The 14201-nt window shown below is 41.4% G+C and overlaps 1 protein-coding gene across 1 annotated transcript in view; it reads left to right on the forward strand.

The window, feature by feature from the left end:
• Positions 1 to 14201, forward strand: part of Plxnc1 (plexin C1) — a 150587-nt gene that overhangs the window by 89989 nt on the left and 46397 nt on the right. The window contains exons 11-17 of the mRNA XM_090328397.1: positions 2562 to 2741; positions 4527 to 4614; positions 6705 to 6908; positions 7025 to 7210; positions 8606 to 8708; positions 12539 to 12640; positions 12918 to 13021. Of these exons, the coding sequence (XP_090184523.1) occupies positions 2562 to 2741; positions 4527 to 4614; positions 6705 to 6908; positions 7025 to 7210; positions 8606 to 8708; positions 12539 to 12640; positions 12918 to 13021 (967 nt within the window). The remainder of the gene's footprint in view (positions 1 to 2561; positions 2742 to 4526; positions 4615 to 6704; positions 6909 to 7024; positions 7211 to 8605; positions 8709 to 12538; positions 12641 to 12917; positions 13022 to 14201) is intronic.

The following is a 14201-nucleotide window of genomic DNA, read 5'->3' on the forward strand; positions in this document are numbered from 1 at the left end:
AAGACAATCTGCTGAAGCGCGATGTTTTGGTTTTTAACTACTAAAACAGGTTTGTACGGTGTTCTCATCTGCCATGCTTATTTAGTGAATTTTCTGTTTTAATTCACTTGTTTCACACCACTGCATCTCCTTCCCCTTTTAGCTATAGATATGGATAATACATGCTCTAATGAGAAAAGCAAGTCCTCCCTGGCTTGCCCAGGTTCTGCTCAGTACCAGAACGATCAGCTACACATTAGAAACCATATCTATGCAGCTTAGGTATTTTTATGCCATTTATCCTAGATAAATACCTTATTACAAGAATCCTTCATTGTGCATAGCAAAATCTATGAAGTTAGATACCTGTGTGCTCACTGAAAGGCAATCAGCTTCACTGGGAAATAAGTTGTTTCTGAGCCATGCCTAGTTTCTGATTCTTTACCCTTTCATTTCTAGTCTGAATGTGCCTTTCTTCAATTAAGTGACGAGGAGCACTTTCTGCATATAGCATTTCAGGAACCACATCTGTGCAGTGAACCCAAGTTCATGAGCAGTCTACTTAATGCCCAGCTAATCTATATGGGAGCCTTAATCCTATGCCATGGTCCTAAACTCTTGAAATATGTCATTTAAAAAAAATGAGTGACTATTTTGAAAGCAGAAAAAAAAAACCCGCAAGTATAATAGAATGACCTACATTTCTACATGTCTCCTTCCAAAATCTATAAGCTAGGAATCAGTGTTCACCCCCTTGACAATGTACTTCCTAGTACATTGTAATAGTAGATTTTCTAGTGGCATCTTGAACTGAGCGTGCTTCAGATACACTCTGGTCTTGGTGATGTGTGTGTCAGTAGGTCATCACACAGACACATAGGGGACAGTGCCTGCTGGTCCCTGCCAACTCATATATTCTAGGAGCTCCTGAGGAGGCAGCTTTGCCCTGTTGCTGCTGATCTGCGGCCCTGGGCTACTGGTATAGGCTCTCTGCTCCTGAACAGAACTTTCTTATATTCTGATACCAAATGCCAACCTCCTAGTGCTGGATTTGGACGTCTTCCTTCTTAAAAAGCATTTGCTATGGAATCACTCAAATGAATACAAGAGAGATGAGTGTAATGAGCTCTTCACAAAGCTTCAGAGTTTATCAACATTTTCCCAACATTAAAAAAAAATGTTCTTTTGCCCAGAAATTCCACTAGTTGGCATTTACCCAATTGTCCAGAAACAAGAACATACTAAATCCACTAGCACAACAATGTTCATTGCAGCACTATATACCATAGCAAAGATATGGAACCAACCCAGATGCCCCTCAGTTGATGAGTGGATCAACAAGATGTGGTATTTATACACAATGGAATTCTATGCTGTGGTCAGAAAGAACGACATCACCACATTTGCAAGGAAATGGAAAGACTTAGAAAAAATCATATTAAGTGAAGTAAGCCAGACTCAAAGGAACATAGGCTCAATGCTTTCCCTCATTTGTCATGATCAGTGGAAACCTTGGGCTCTCCTAACAAAGATTTACAATAGAGCAAAACTTAGATACTTAAGGCCATATAGAATGACACTAAATGAAAGGACCTCCAGGATATAGAAACAAAAGCCATATAATGAGTGATTATTGTCCTTAATGTACTATGTTATCTCTCATTTCTTTTGCTATCCCTTGGTTATCTCATATTGTTACAGTATTTCACCTGGTTATCTGATATATTGTATATATGCTTAGTTGGCTGTTTGAAATCTGATAGGGAAAGGGGGAAAACAAGATGGGGATTGGGGGAGGGAAATGGGGACCAAGACATGAGAAAGGGTATCAATGTTTGTGAAGTAATGCACCTTCTATCTGGTGAATATAATGTAACCCTTCTATTAATTACAATAAAAGATATATGAAAAAGAGTCAAATTTAAAAAAAACAAAAAAATGTTCTTTTGAAGGCATACAAGAGACTGAAATTTTTCTTTTCTAATACTGACACTTGCATTTAGGGTCTCAAACTCTAGGCAAGCACTATACTACTTAAGCCATATCCCCAGTCCTTTTGATTGTAATGTTTTTTGAAATAATATCTTTTTTTAAAAATCCAGGCTGGCCTCAAACTTCACTCCTCCTATTTTGATCTCCTGAGTAGCTGGCTCACAGGCATTGACTGGAGTTTCACTCTAGAACTGGAGTTTCTTAAAAGCATATTCCAGATACCATATCCCATCACTCTAGTAACAGATGACAGTGATATCCTAAATATCCACAAATTAACCATAATTTCTTTATGCAAATCCATGTCTATCCCATGGCCATTTACTACCAAAGCTTCTAAAGGGCAATGGCTACTTTTCCCTCCTTCCCTCCTTCTGAGGGAAGTACAAATAAAAAAGATAAAATTGGCCAAAGAAGAAAGAACCCAGATCCACATTCAAACCTCCACTGGGTAGATAGCCCTTGATTAATCAGTAGTTCCCATAGCTCTTAATCTTGTAATAAATGTAATTCACATGCTGTCACTTTGGGCAAGCAGCTGAACCATTTGTCTGTGTCTGTGTAAGAGTTCCACTTCTATCCCATTCTAGGATACAGGTCAGCCACGTGCTAAATGACACCCATATGAAATTCTCTCTTCCATCAAGCCGGAAAGAAATGAAGGATGTGTGTATCCAGTTTGATGATGGGAACTGCTCTTCTGCAGGAGCTTTATCCTACATTGCTCTGCCACATTGCTCCCTCACCGTTCCTGCCACCACCTGGATCAGGTAGTCTCTCCAGTCCCTTCTCTCTCCTTGTAGGCAAGGGGCATTTGCATAACTAGATGGATTTCATGCCAGTCAATTCAGAAATGGTAGCCACCTCTAAATTCCTTGGATAAAGTTCCTCTTAAGATTTATTCCTAGAAAAGTGCATACCTGACAAGCTAGTTGTTCCCGCTGATCACATGAGCCCTGTGAGTACATCCTGTTTTCTCTTAGACATGGCTGCCAGGAAACTCACAGCTCAAATGTTTGTTCAACCGCAATAACTATTCTTAGCCCAGGTTTCTGCTACAAATCTGTGGCCTGATGCTTCATGTGTCACTCCAACAAGTGATAAAATGCTCCTTTCTGGTATCTTTGATTTGATAACTTCCTTAGAGTCAGCTGTTTTGAATGAATGCTTTGGGGAAAATAATGGGAGCCATAGGAAGGCAGAACAGTATCTACATTTCAAAGATAATGCTTTAAGTGAGATATGAAAATTCCAAAATAAACTCTTCCAGATGAGTCTAATATATGAAGGCAAATAAAGTCTCTCCCTAGTCAAATTTAAATTCGCATTTAGATTTGGAAATATAGCCTTAAAGAGACTGTCTTTATTTAACCCAGCATGAAGCTAATTTTCAAAGTACTTTCTAGATAAAACTAGGGACAAAGCTTCAGGAGGATAAAAAGAAAAGAAAAAAATCACGTCTGGTATTGAAGATTGAAAGGTGGCTGTATTAATTTGATAGAGTTCATATAACAAAATGCCATAGAATTGGTAGTTCAGACAACAGACCTCGATTCCTTCCCTTTTATAGAGCTCCAAGTTGGATGTCAAGCTGCTGACAATGTTGGTCTCCTCTGAGGCCCCAACTCTTGGTTTGCAGATGACCATCTTTTCCTTAAGCTTCCCATGATCTTCCTTCCATTTGGCTTTTTCTTAGAAGGATGGCAGTCTTTGAGCTTTGAGTAAGAAGTAGACACTGTAATATGGCTCCAGCAGAACTAGCTTGACTTGGTTTTGCAGTCACCACAATGATTGGCAGGCAGCTTGGGCCCTGCCACTTTATGGGTGGAGGGTTCAGGCCTGTGTCATCTTTCTGCTCGACCCACACTGGCCCACTTAGCCTAGTCTAGGGGTGCAGCTTAGACCTGACATACCCAGATTCTTGTCTTCTGGGAAAAGGGTCTGATGACCAGCGGGAATGGGGCCTCCATGGTTGGCATGATAATGGACATTCCACTGGCCACTTGGCTGTATCTACAGTGCATGGACAATGCGTGGAGTCACTGGGCGTGGCTTTGATAAGGTAACAAGAGACTCCTCACATGCGTTGAAATGTGGTGTCCCACACAGGATTTTTTATTTCTAATGTCATTTATAATTTTACCTTGTCCAGAGTGTTCCCTGCCTCCCTAAATAGAACATAATTGGTGGGTTGAAAGTTTGATTTGGAAAATTGCTAGATTGAAGAATGTTCATAGAAATTAAACAACTATCAATATTCTGTTCAGTGAAACATTGTCAAGGTTCAGCTGATGATCTGATTACATGTGGTAAAAGGCACAACGAAGCTCAAATTCTATTAAAGAATTTGGATATTTTCCTAGAATGAAAATAGAATCGGACCTGAATTTTGATGTCTATGTGTGATAAAACTAAGGATTTGAAAAATTATCTTTGGTAAAGTTTCTCTCAGATATTACTGAGTTGAACATTAAATGTGAATTAAGTGATAGTTTTGTTTATAAATGCAAAATTCCTAGTAAACCTTTATCATTGCTTTTATTTCCCCCTTGCAGTGGTGGGCAAAATATAACGATCATGGGCAGAAATTTCGATGTAATTGATAACTTAATCATTTCACACGAGTTAAAAGGAAACATAAATGTAAGTCTTCTTTTCTTGTAGCTATTTTCAGTGGTAATTTTGTTTGACTCACACAAGATGTGTTGAGGGTATGTTTTATTTCAATAACTTGGTATGATAAACCTTTACCATTTGTATGGTATAGAACGGCTGGGCTGTAACTGGGATTTTGAGACCTCCTACTTGTATTTGGATATTTTGGGTTGCCAAACACAGAAAGAGGAATGAACCTGGTATGACAAGACCTGCCATTGTCTCCTGGTGTGATTTGTGGCAAGTCCCCTTAATGAGACAATGTGTGTGCGTCTGTGTGAAAATGTTTCATGGATGGATGAGGTGTGATAAAGAACATTTCTGTGAAGAGTAGGTGGTGTTTCCATTTCACACAGAACTGGGGCAAGTGCAGGAAGGTGAGGTGACTTACCACATTCCCAAAGATCCCATCATACTTCTCCTGCTTGCTCTTGTCTCTTGGACTCCACTTGGTACCTTCCATCGACTCTCACCTCCTTCTCTTGCTTTCCACCTTCCCTCAGTGGAAGCTAAGAGGGGTCTGGTTCTCACCCATGGCTCAGTTCTCCTGAGAAAGCCACATGATTGAAGTTTCTGAGTCAGGAGTTGGGGGTGGAGAAAGAAGGTCTTCTAAGTGAACAGCTAAACTTCCTGAATGTTCTTCCCCTTCTCTCTTCCCCTTTTTCCCTTTCTTTGATGAGAGATGTGAAGAAAGCTCTGGGGCCTCCCTTGACCATTTCCTGCCAAGGCTGGCCTCAAACTGTTCTCCCACTGAACCCTTCCTTCCCTCTTTCTTGTACTCTGATATTAGAGAAAACAACACCAAAAAGAATAGCTCTCGTCTTTCCATGAATTTTTGTTGATCTTCTTTCTTATTATTTTTTTCTGTATAGTGTTTGGGGCCTAACCCAGGACCTCCTGCACACTAGACAAGCTCTCTGCCACTTAGATATATCATTCTCAGCCCACACTTCCTTCGACCTTTGTCAGCCTCCACTTACCCCAGCTTTCTCTCCCTATCTCTCTGTACACCTGAGAATGACAATATATTTATGTTAGGGATCAAAAGCCCTGTCCATAGGACCATGTTTTCTGCATTGTTTCTAGGTTTCACACTTTCCATTTCCTTGGAGAACTTACTATCCCTTTGACTACTTTTCTTCTATGTTCTGTCATGCCTGAGAAATCATTTCCTCCTTGTGGTTAGGGACTTCTGCTAATGCTCTATGGAAGATCCCCCAGCACAAAGTGACTTAGCTCAGCCTACCATAGCAGGTCAGGTGCTTAGGGCTGAGCTCTTCTCTTCCCTCCGAAAGTTACCTGGGACTTTAGTCAGGCTGCCTTGGAAGATAGCTAAGCCCTTTGGTCCAGCATCTTTGCCTTTCTTATCTTTTCATTTCTGGGGGGTTTGAGATCAGGACTTGATATTGATACCTGATGCTTTCACTCATTGGTTAGTGCTCTACAAACAGAGTCACATTTCTACTCCTTCTCCCCTTTCTCTAACCTGCTTCTTTCTCTTCATAGCCTCTTTTTCACTGCCTAACTTTGTGACAGCTTCACTCTTGTCAATATGATTGACAGTATTACTGTCAATCAGCCTGTGTTGAATGTTACTGGGCACCAGATACTTTCTAAGAATTTGTGCACATGATCTCATTTCATACATATTCATTTAATCATATGAGCCCTTATTTCAATTTAATTTAGAATCAGTTTAATCCTGGTAAGTCAACAGTGTTGTAATCCCATTTTATAGATGGGAATATATGTGAGTGTAGATGGGCAAATAGGAAGTTTGGGCTAGGTGCTGGGTGGCTCACAAATGTAATCTTAGCTATTCTGAAAGCCAGCCCTGGCAGAAAAGTGTATGAAATTCTTATCTCCATTTAACCAGAAAAAAAAGCCAGAAGTGGAGCTGTGGTTCAAATGATAGAATACTAACCTTGATCACAAAAGCAAAGCTAGGACAAGAGGCCCCAGTGCTGGCATAAAAAAAAAAAAAAAAAGGAAAAAAAAGTTTGGTTGCCTGGATCTCTTAGCAATTAGAGACTAGTCTTAAGATCCTTCATGTAATGCTTTTCTTTCTTTTCTCCCAGGTCTCAGAATATTGCATGGAAACTTTCTGTGGGTTTTTAGCCCCCAGTTTAAAGGGTTCCAAAGTACGCACAAATGTTGCTGTGAAGCTAAGAGTTCAAGATACCTACCTAGACTGTGGAACTTTGAAATACCTGGAGGACCCCAGATTTACAGGATATCGGGTAGAATCTGAGGTTGACTCAGAACTGGAAGTAAAAATCCAAGTACGTTTGGTTTTGGCAGGTGGATGGGCCCCACGCCCTGGGCTGGAAAGGTGTGCTTGTACTTGTGAATTTCCACAAATGCCCTGATGTGCTCCTCTCCTTTCCATTCTTCACAGAAAGAAAATGACAACTTCAACATTTCCAAGAAAGACATCGAAATTACTCTCTTCCATGGGGAAAATAAGCAATTAAATTGCAGTTTTGAAAACATTACTCGAAACCAAGATCTCACCACTATCCTTTGCAAAATTAAAGGCATCAGGAATGCAAACAGTATTGCCGCGTCTTCCAAGAAAGTTAGGGTGAGTCACCTGGAAGGCCCACCTGCTGCCCCTACCTGAGTTTTCCAAATTCCTGGACTCTCCTTAAGGCCAGAAAGGAATCTTTTATGGATCTGTAGATCTTCACTTTAAATAGAAGATAAACAAAGCTGGTACTGCCAGCCGAAGCATAATTCCTCCAAAATAGCAAGCGGAATGCATCCATGTGGTTGTTTGAATGTCAAAGCATTGAACAGACCATTGTCTATAATCCTAATGAGTCTTGATAGCTTTTGTTCTAGCCATACATTTAGAGTGTAGCATCTGCAGGCAGCATCCCCAGACCCTTTAACAACCGAGCTGTCACTCTTTCCCTAAATGTGGAGGTGACATATCTTAGCAGAAACTCAAAATAGGGGTGTCTTTGGCACACCCAGCATAGCACTTTAGTTTTGCAGACATCAACTAATATACTGGTCATGGTTACTTCCTCCACCATGAAGTCAGACGTTCCAGCACTTATCTTTTCCCTATCATCTCCGAGGGACCTGTCACTGGCATGTGTCCCACCATAAAGATCTGGAACAACTGACAAGGAACATTCTTTCTAGTGTTTGTGGAATATGGAATGGGACACTGCACGGCCTATGTATGCTTTATTGACTGGGTACTGGTGGCTCACACCTGTCCTCCTCACTGCTCAGGAGGCTGAGATCTGGGGACCACATTTAGAAACCAGACTGAGTAGCAAAGGCTCCAAGACTCCCATCTCTAATTAATCAGCACAAAAAGCTGGAAGTAGAGGCATGACTCAAGTGATAAAGCTGCAGTGATGACCGAAAAAGCCAAGTGAGACCACAAGGCCTTGAGTTCAAGCCCCAGTACTGACACACAAAAAGTAAGAAATAAGCCGGGTATGGTGGCTCATGCCTGTAATCCTAGCTACTCAGGAGGCTGAGATCTGAGGATCAAGGCTCAAAGCCAGCCCTGGCACAAAAGGAGCTGAGATTCTTATCTTCAATTAACCTCTAAAAAGCTAGAAAAGTGGGAAGTGGGGCCTGGTTCAAGGGTAGGGCGGTAGCCTTGAGCTGAAGAGCTCAGGGACAGAGTTCAAGCCTCATGACCCACGGGGTGGTGGTGGGGAGTAAGAAACAAAATAGCTTTATAGGCCTTGGGTGTAGAGCACTTATCCAGGCCTTGGCTTTAATCTTTAGCAATGGAAAATCAAAAGGCTTTATGACGGGTTGTTATAAATAGTTGGATCAAGGATAAGTGGGGGAAAGAACATAACAGATTTGAAGACAAAAAAAATAGTTAGATACCCTACTCAGACCCTCTTTCTTCTCCCCCTGTTCCCCCCCAGCCCAAGAAGAAATTACTTAGAGGAATTCCCGAACTCAACCTCCCTAGTTCTAATGATATTCTTTGTCCTACCAGGTCAAATTGGGAAACTTGGAGCTCTATGTTGAACAAGAGTCTGTTCCTTCCACATGGTACTTTCTGATTGTGCTTCCCGTCTTGCTGGTGGTTGTCATTTTTGGTAAGTGCCCTATGTAATTTTAGCTGAGAAGTGAGTCCCTGAGGACTCTCTGGAGGCAGGCGGTCAGCTTTCAGGGCCGTTTGCTTCCATTAAGTATTAATGGGTTAAAAATACAAGTCAAAACTTTAGGGAAGAAACAAGCAGTATATGTTGAGGGCTTTCTGAGGGGGCGGGGAAATGTAGGATGCTTCATTAATAAGAAGTTGGATGACAGATAGTACCTTGGGGTTTGGGAAATGTCATCACTTTACTTCCTCAGTACTTTGAGTTGTGATTTAAAAAAAAGAATATCCTTAATATCTCCCTAGAATTCTCCTAGGATTGTGAACTTTCATGTCTTGGTCACCTCCTCCTGCCTCTTCATACCCCTCCCCAAATACAGCCTCCCACCTTTACCTGGCCCTGCTTTTCCTGGCAAAACTAGACGTTGGGAGTGTAAACCATGTCATCCATCATTTCTTTGAGCACAGAATCTTATGGCCATTGTCACTGGCCAGATCTGGTCCATTCATATCTTTTCTTGAGCTTCAAGGCATTATTTTTAACTCCAAAGAAGATAACTTTTAAAAGTTAGGCCACTCAACTTTTAATTTGCGGGGGGGGGGAGGGATGAAGTTTGAAAGATTTGAATTATTGGAACCCAGTGTATTTCCATAGAGACGACAACATGTGCTTTCTGAAGTTTAGCCATACTCTCCACCATTCCCTAATGTATTACCCAATAACTCCACTCATCTATGTACCTGGTCCTTGCAGCCATTCAGTGTGACCTCTGATTCTGAGCTGCTTTTTATTCCATTGTCTGTTCTTGGAGAAAGAGAAGAGCTCTTTTTGGTTTTAATGAATTGGAGTACTTTGTTAATATAAGGATTGCCTTTCTAGCATTTTTAGGGAAATGGAGGGTGGTTGCCAATGTTCTCTTCTACCTGTTGCTCCCGCTCTCATCCATCCATCCATCCATCCACCCACCCATCCATCCATCCACCCATCCATCCATCCATTTCAAAATCCCTTGGGTTTTTTGTTTGTTTGTTTGTTTTGTTTTGTTTCTGACAATTGGGGAAGTCTTTGGATTGAAGACTTTCTTCCCAATCCAGGAAGTAAATGTTTTGGCAAAAGTTTACATGTTCAGTTTCCGGAGAGCCTATTTTGCCCTGTTGATGATTTTATCAGATTTTTTTTGGACTCTCCCCAAGTTGCCCACCTCTTTCAATACATTTTGGAATCTTAACATGGGTTTTAAGTTTAATTTAATTAATTAGTTAAGTTGTGCTGGGGATTGAACTCAGAGCTCCAGCCTCGTGAGGTAGGAGCTCTATCATATACTTCCAGCTTCTTGTTCCCATTGGTTATTTTCAAAGGCAGATTTCACGTTATGCCCAGGCCAGCCTAGGCTTTGCTCTTCCTACTTCCCTGAGTCACTGGGGGTGGAAAGTGTGTACCACTGCACCCAGCCTTAGGCTTCCCCTATAGCTGGGATAATGAGCATTATGCTCAGCCATTGAGTGGAATAGAGTTCCATAAACTTTTAGACACAGGCTAACCTCAAACCACAGGCCTCTCCTATCTCTGCTTTCCAAGTAGCTAGAATTACAGGATTAACCACTATGCCTGGCTGGTACAGTATTTTAATCATTATTTTAATCAAATAGTGGCTTCATCTAAAAAAAATTACATAGAGTCCAAATGTTGAACTGTGTTTTATGACCTCACTGATGTTAATCAGCCTCATGTCCACCTGTGATCTTTTTCTGACCTGTGTATGACACTCCATTCTGCTACGTTCAGTTAGTTTGTAGAGATTGCTTCCATTCTTTAAGGTAAAATATATGTTGCTTTGCTTGTATCTGCAAAGCCCTTTACAATTCTTATCCCCCCACCACATCCCCCAAGCAGGCATGGGTTACCAGCAGCTTAAATATGCACTTTAGTCCTTCATTAGGGAAAACACTAAACACACCTGACCGATGCCTGCCACCTACAGATCATCTCATTGAGTTGTGTTAGGAATGGCTCCTGCTGTGCAGAGAGGCATGTCAGCTCCCGGGGCATGTCAGCGCCTGGCACCTGTCCTGGTTAGTGCTGCCTATAGTGTAGTGTGAGAAACCATGTCTCAGTGACTCTTCTAGAAAAGGGAAATTAACTGTGTTCTCATCCCTTCCTGGGAGATGCATGCTGCATATTGCCTGCATCTTGAAGGAGTCCTGTAAAGAACTGTACTTTATTTTGTTTCCTTCTAGCACCATTCACATCTACTGATACGGGAATTCTTTAATCATGTAATTTCTATTGGAAGAGGAGAGACTTCCTAGCATAGCTGTTGAGTACTTAGACTTTATTGTGTGTGCGTGTGTGTGTGCCAGTACTGAGGCCTGAACTCAGGGTCTGGGTACTGTACCTTAGCATTTTCAATAAGGGTTGGCACACAGCTCCACTTTCATCTTTTTGGTGGTTAATTGAAGATGAGAGTCTCCCAGATTTTTCTGCCTGGCCTGGCTTTGAATCACAATCCTCAGATCTCAGCCTTCTGAGCAGCTAGGAGTATAGGCATGAACCACCAGTGCCTGGCAAACTACTTACCCTTTTTAAAGACTTAATGATTTAATATATTTGTGTGTGTGTGTGTGTGTGTGTGTGTGTGTGTGTGAATCAATTCCCATAAGCCTCTCAACAGCATGCTAAGGTAGGTACTCTTACAGATAAGACACAGAGACGATAAGGAAATTACCCAAGGTTACACAAATAGTAAGTAATCTGCACATAAACCCAAGCTCCAGAATCCTCTCAGTTTATCTACCCAAATGGAGCACTGGAAACAAAGATGAGATGGAGAAGTAATGTTTAGATATCAGGGCTCTTGTGACTTCCGGCATTGTGTCATCCTGTTAGAACTGTGCAAGTTTGGCTTATGTATCCATCTGGTTTCCTTCTGCATTTGCCACACAACTTTATTTCTCCAGGGATGTTTAGAAACATGAAAAAAAAATCATAGAACAATATAAGTGGCCTGTGGCTGGAGGGAAACTTGACTTACTTCATTACTTTTTAGCCAGCTGGGATCGTTGGCTACAAGCGAAGGTTATTTGATTTAGTTTTCACTTTTAAAATGAGTAGCTTTTTTTCCCTGCTGCATTTTAGCTTCTTTCTCTTCAGAATAACAGTCTCTGGGAACTTTTCCTTTTATAAATGCTATTCTCTACTCTTTTATATTCTCTGTCTCTGCCCTCCCTCCTTTCCTTCTTTCTTCCCATTTCTCCTTCCCTTCTTCCCTTCCTCCCTTTATTTTATTTTCTCATTTTCTTTCTTGTTTATGATGATACTGCACTTGAACCCAGAACCTCATGCTTGTTAGGGAGGCACTCTACCACTGAACCACACCTCCAGCTTTGTTTTTTTTTGTCAGTCGTGGGGCTTGAACTCAAGGCCTGGGCACTGTTCTTGGACTTTTTTCAGGCTAATGCTCTTCCACTTGAGTCACAGGGCCATTTCTGGCTTTTTCGAACCTAGGGCCTCGTGCATGCTAGGCAAGCACCCTATCACTAGGCCACGCTCCCGGCCCTCCACTGCCAGCCTTGAATGCCACTGGTTATTTCTGAGATAAGATCTCGCTTTCTACCCAGGTATGGGTGTCTGGGTGGCATCTACCTATATTTGGGCTGCCTTTTCCATAGCTGTGAAACACCACTGCCAGCTCTCCCATGTGAACTTGTGAACTTTTCTGCACAGGCTGATCTCAAACCATCCTCCTCCCAATCTAGCTTCCCAAGTAGCAAAGACAAAAGATAGGAGCCACCACTGCCCAACCTTGTTTTTAATCTCTCTTTCCTCAGCGGCTGTGGGGGTGACCAGGCACAAATCAAAGGAGCTAAGTCGCAAACAGAGTCAGCAACTAGAACTCTTGGAGAGTGAACTTCGGAAGGAGATACGTGATGGTAGGCTCTGAAATCTTCTTTTACTTTTATTTTAACTTTTAACCTTACATGGAGAGGGCCACGTCATGAGAATTGTTTATGTAATAGGAAACAACTGAACAGCAGGACCAGGGCCTGGCTTTGTGTTTTATTTCAGCTCTTCTCTGCAGCCAACCAAGTATCTATTGTTTCTTCTTTAATGAAAACCAAGGTCATATTCTGTGTTAGACAAAACAGCAGAAGATCTTATCCATTGTGTGTGGAGTTAAAATATTGCTCTTGGGATTCTGTTTTTCAGGCTTTGCTGAGCTTCAGATGGATAAATTGGATGTGGTTGATAGTTTTGGAACTGTTCCTTTCCTTGACTATAAACATTTTGCTCTGAGAACTTTCTTCCCCGAGGTAAAAGAGCATTGATCATATTTGTAAGGTTGAGTCTTGAATAATAATGAAGGTGTTTAGTTCCAAGGAGATGGTAGATAATACACTTGATGCAAAATGCTGGCTTAAGTTAGAGCTAAGCAAGAAAGAAAATAATTATTAATTGCATTGATTAGAGTATAAAGCCAAGCAGTAGGTCACTGGTGATTACTCTTTGTCTGGTAACGAAAACCTAGGAGGGACAGAAGTTTCAGAGTGATGATTTTCGCTTTATTTTACTACCAGTGCGGAACTGAATTTGTAGCTGAGAAGTGAGCTAATTCATTCAAAAATCAATAAATTGTGGGATGGCTAATTTGTTGTGTTTATCTGCCTGACTTACATTGCAGCTACTAGATTATTCACTATTACTTCTCAATTGGAAATGAAAAGTAGGACCAGCCAAAAGGGAGGAAATCAGACGTGTAAAGAATTTGAGTTGCTATCAGGCATTTCTAGCCATGTAAAGTTGTAATGGGTTCTGCTAGGCAGTTTTTCTGTAACTGAACACTCCATATTGTCCTCAGTTAGTAGAAATAGCTGCACAACATGATTGATGAATTGTTCTGGAACTCCAAGGGGTAGCTTATGAAGCCCTTGGGGTTTGGATCTCACTTCGGTTCTGACACCTCCATTTCCTCACCCACTCACCCAGCCTTCTTCATCCACCCTCCCAAAGCCTTTGGCAAGGTATGCACTCATCCTCTGTCTCATCACTTCATGTCCTGATACCCCAGCTCTGACATATTGCTTCTGGTCCAGAATTGGTGATCACAGAGAGACCCAACTTCCAAACACATCAACACTGATGACCACCTCTATCTAAACCTAGCCTTTTAAGCAAAGCCAGAAATCTCGCCAGTCCAATGGAGAGAGTTTGTATCATTGCTTTACCAGAAATTTTTCAGCTACATTTGGCCAGAAGCCTAGAGTTCAGAAACCCAAACACATGTAGTAAGCGATTTTTTTTTAACATTTCTATAATTCTACAGGCAGACACCATTCTATTTGATGCTGGGTCTGTAGGTTGGGTTACCTTCATGTAAGATACTCGCAATATATTTTTAGGCCAAATACAATCCTTGGCTTTATATTCAAGAAGGCTGTAAATCTGACTTCAGCTTTTTGTCCTTATATTTTTGAAAACCTTTCCTCCAACAAT

Source organism: Megascapheus bottae, chromosome 2 (genome assembly GCF_031878675.1).
Source record: "Megascapheus bottae isolate mThoBot1 chromosome 2, mThoBot2.hap1, whole genome shotgun sequence".
Taxonomy (NCBI): Eukaryota; Metazoa; Chordata; class Mammalia; order Rodentia; family Geomyidae; genus Megascapheus; species Megascapheus bottae.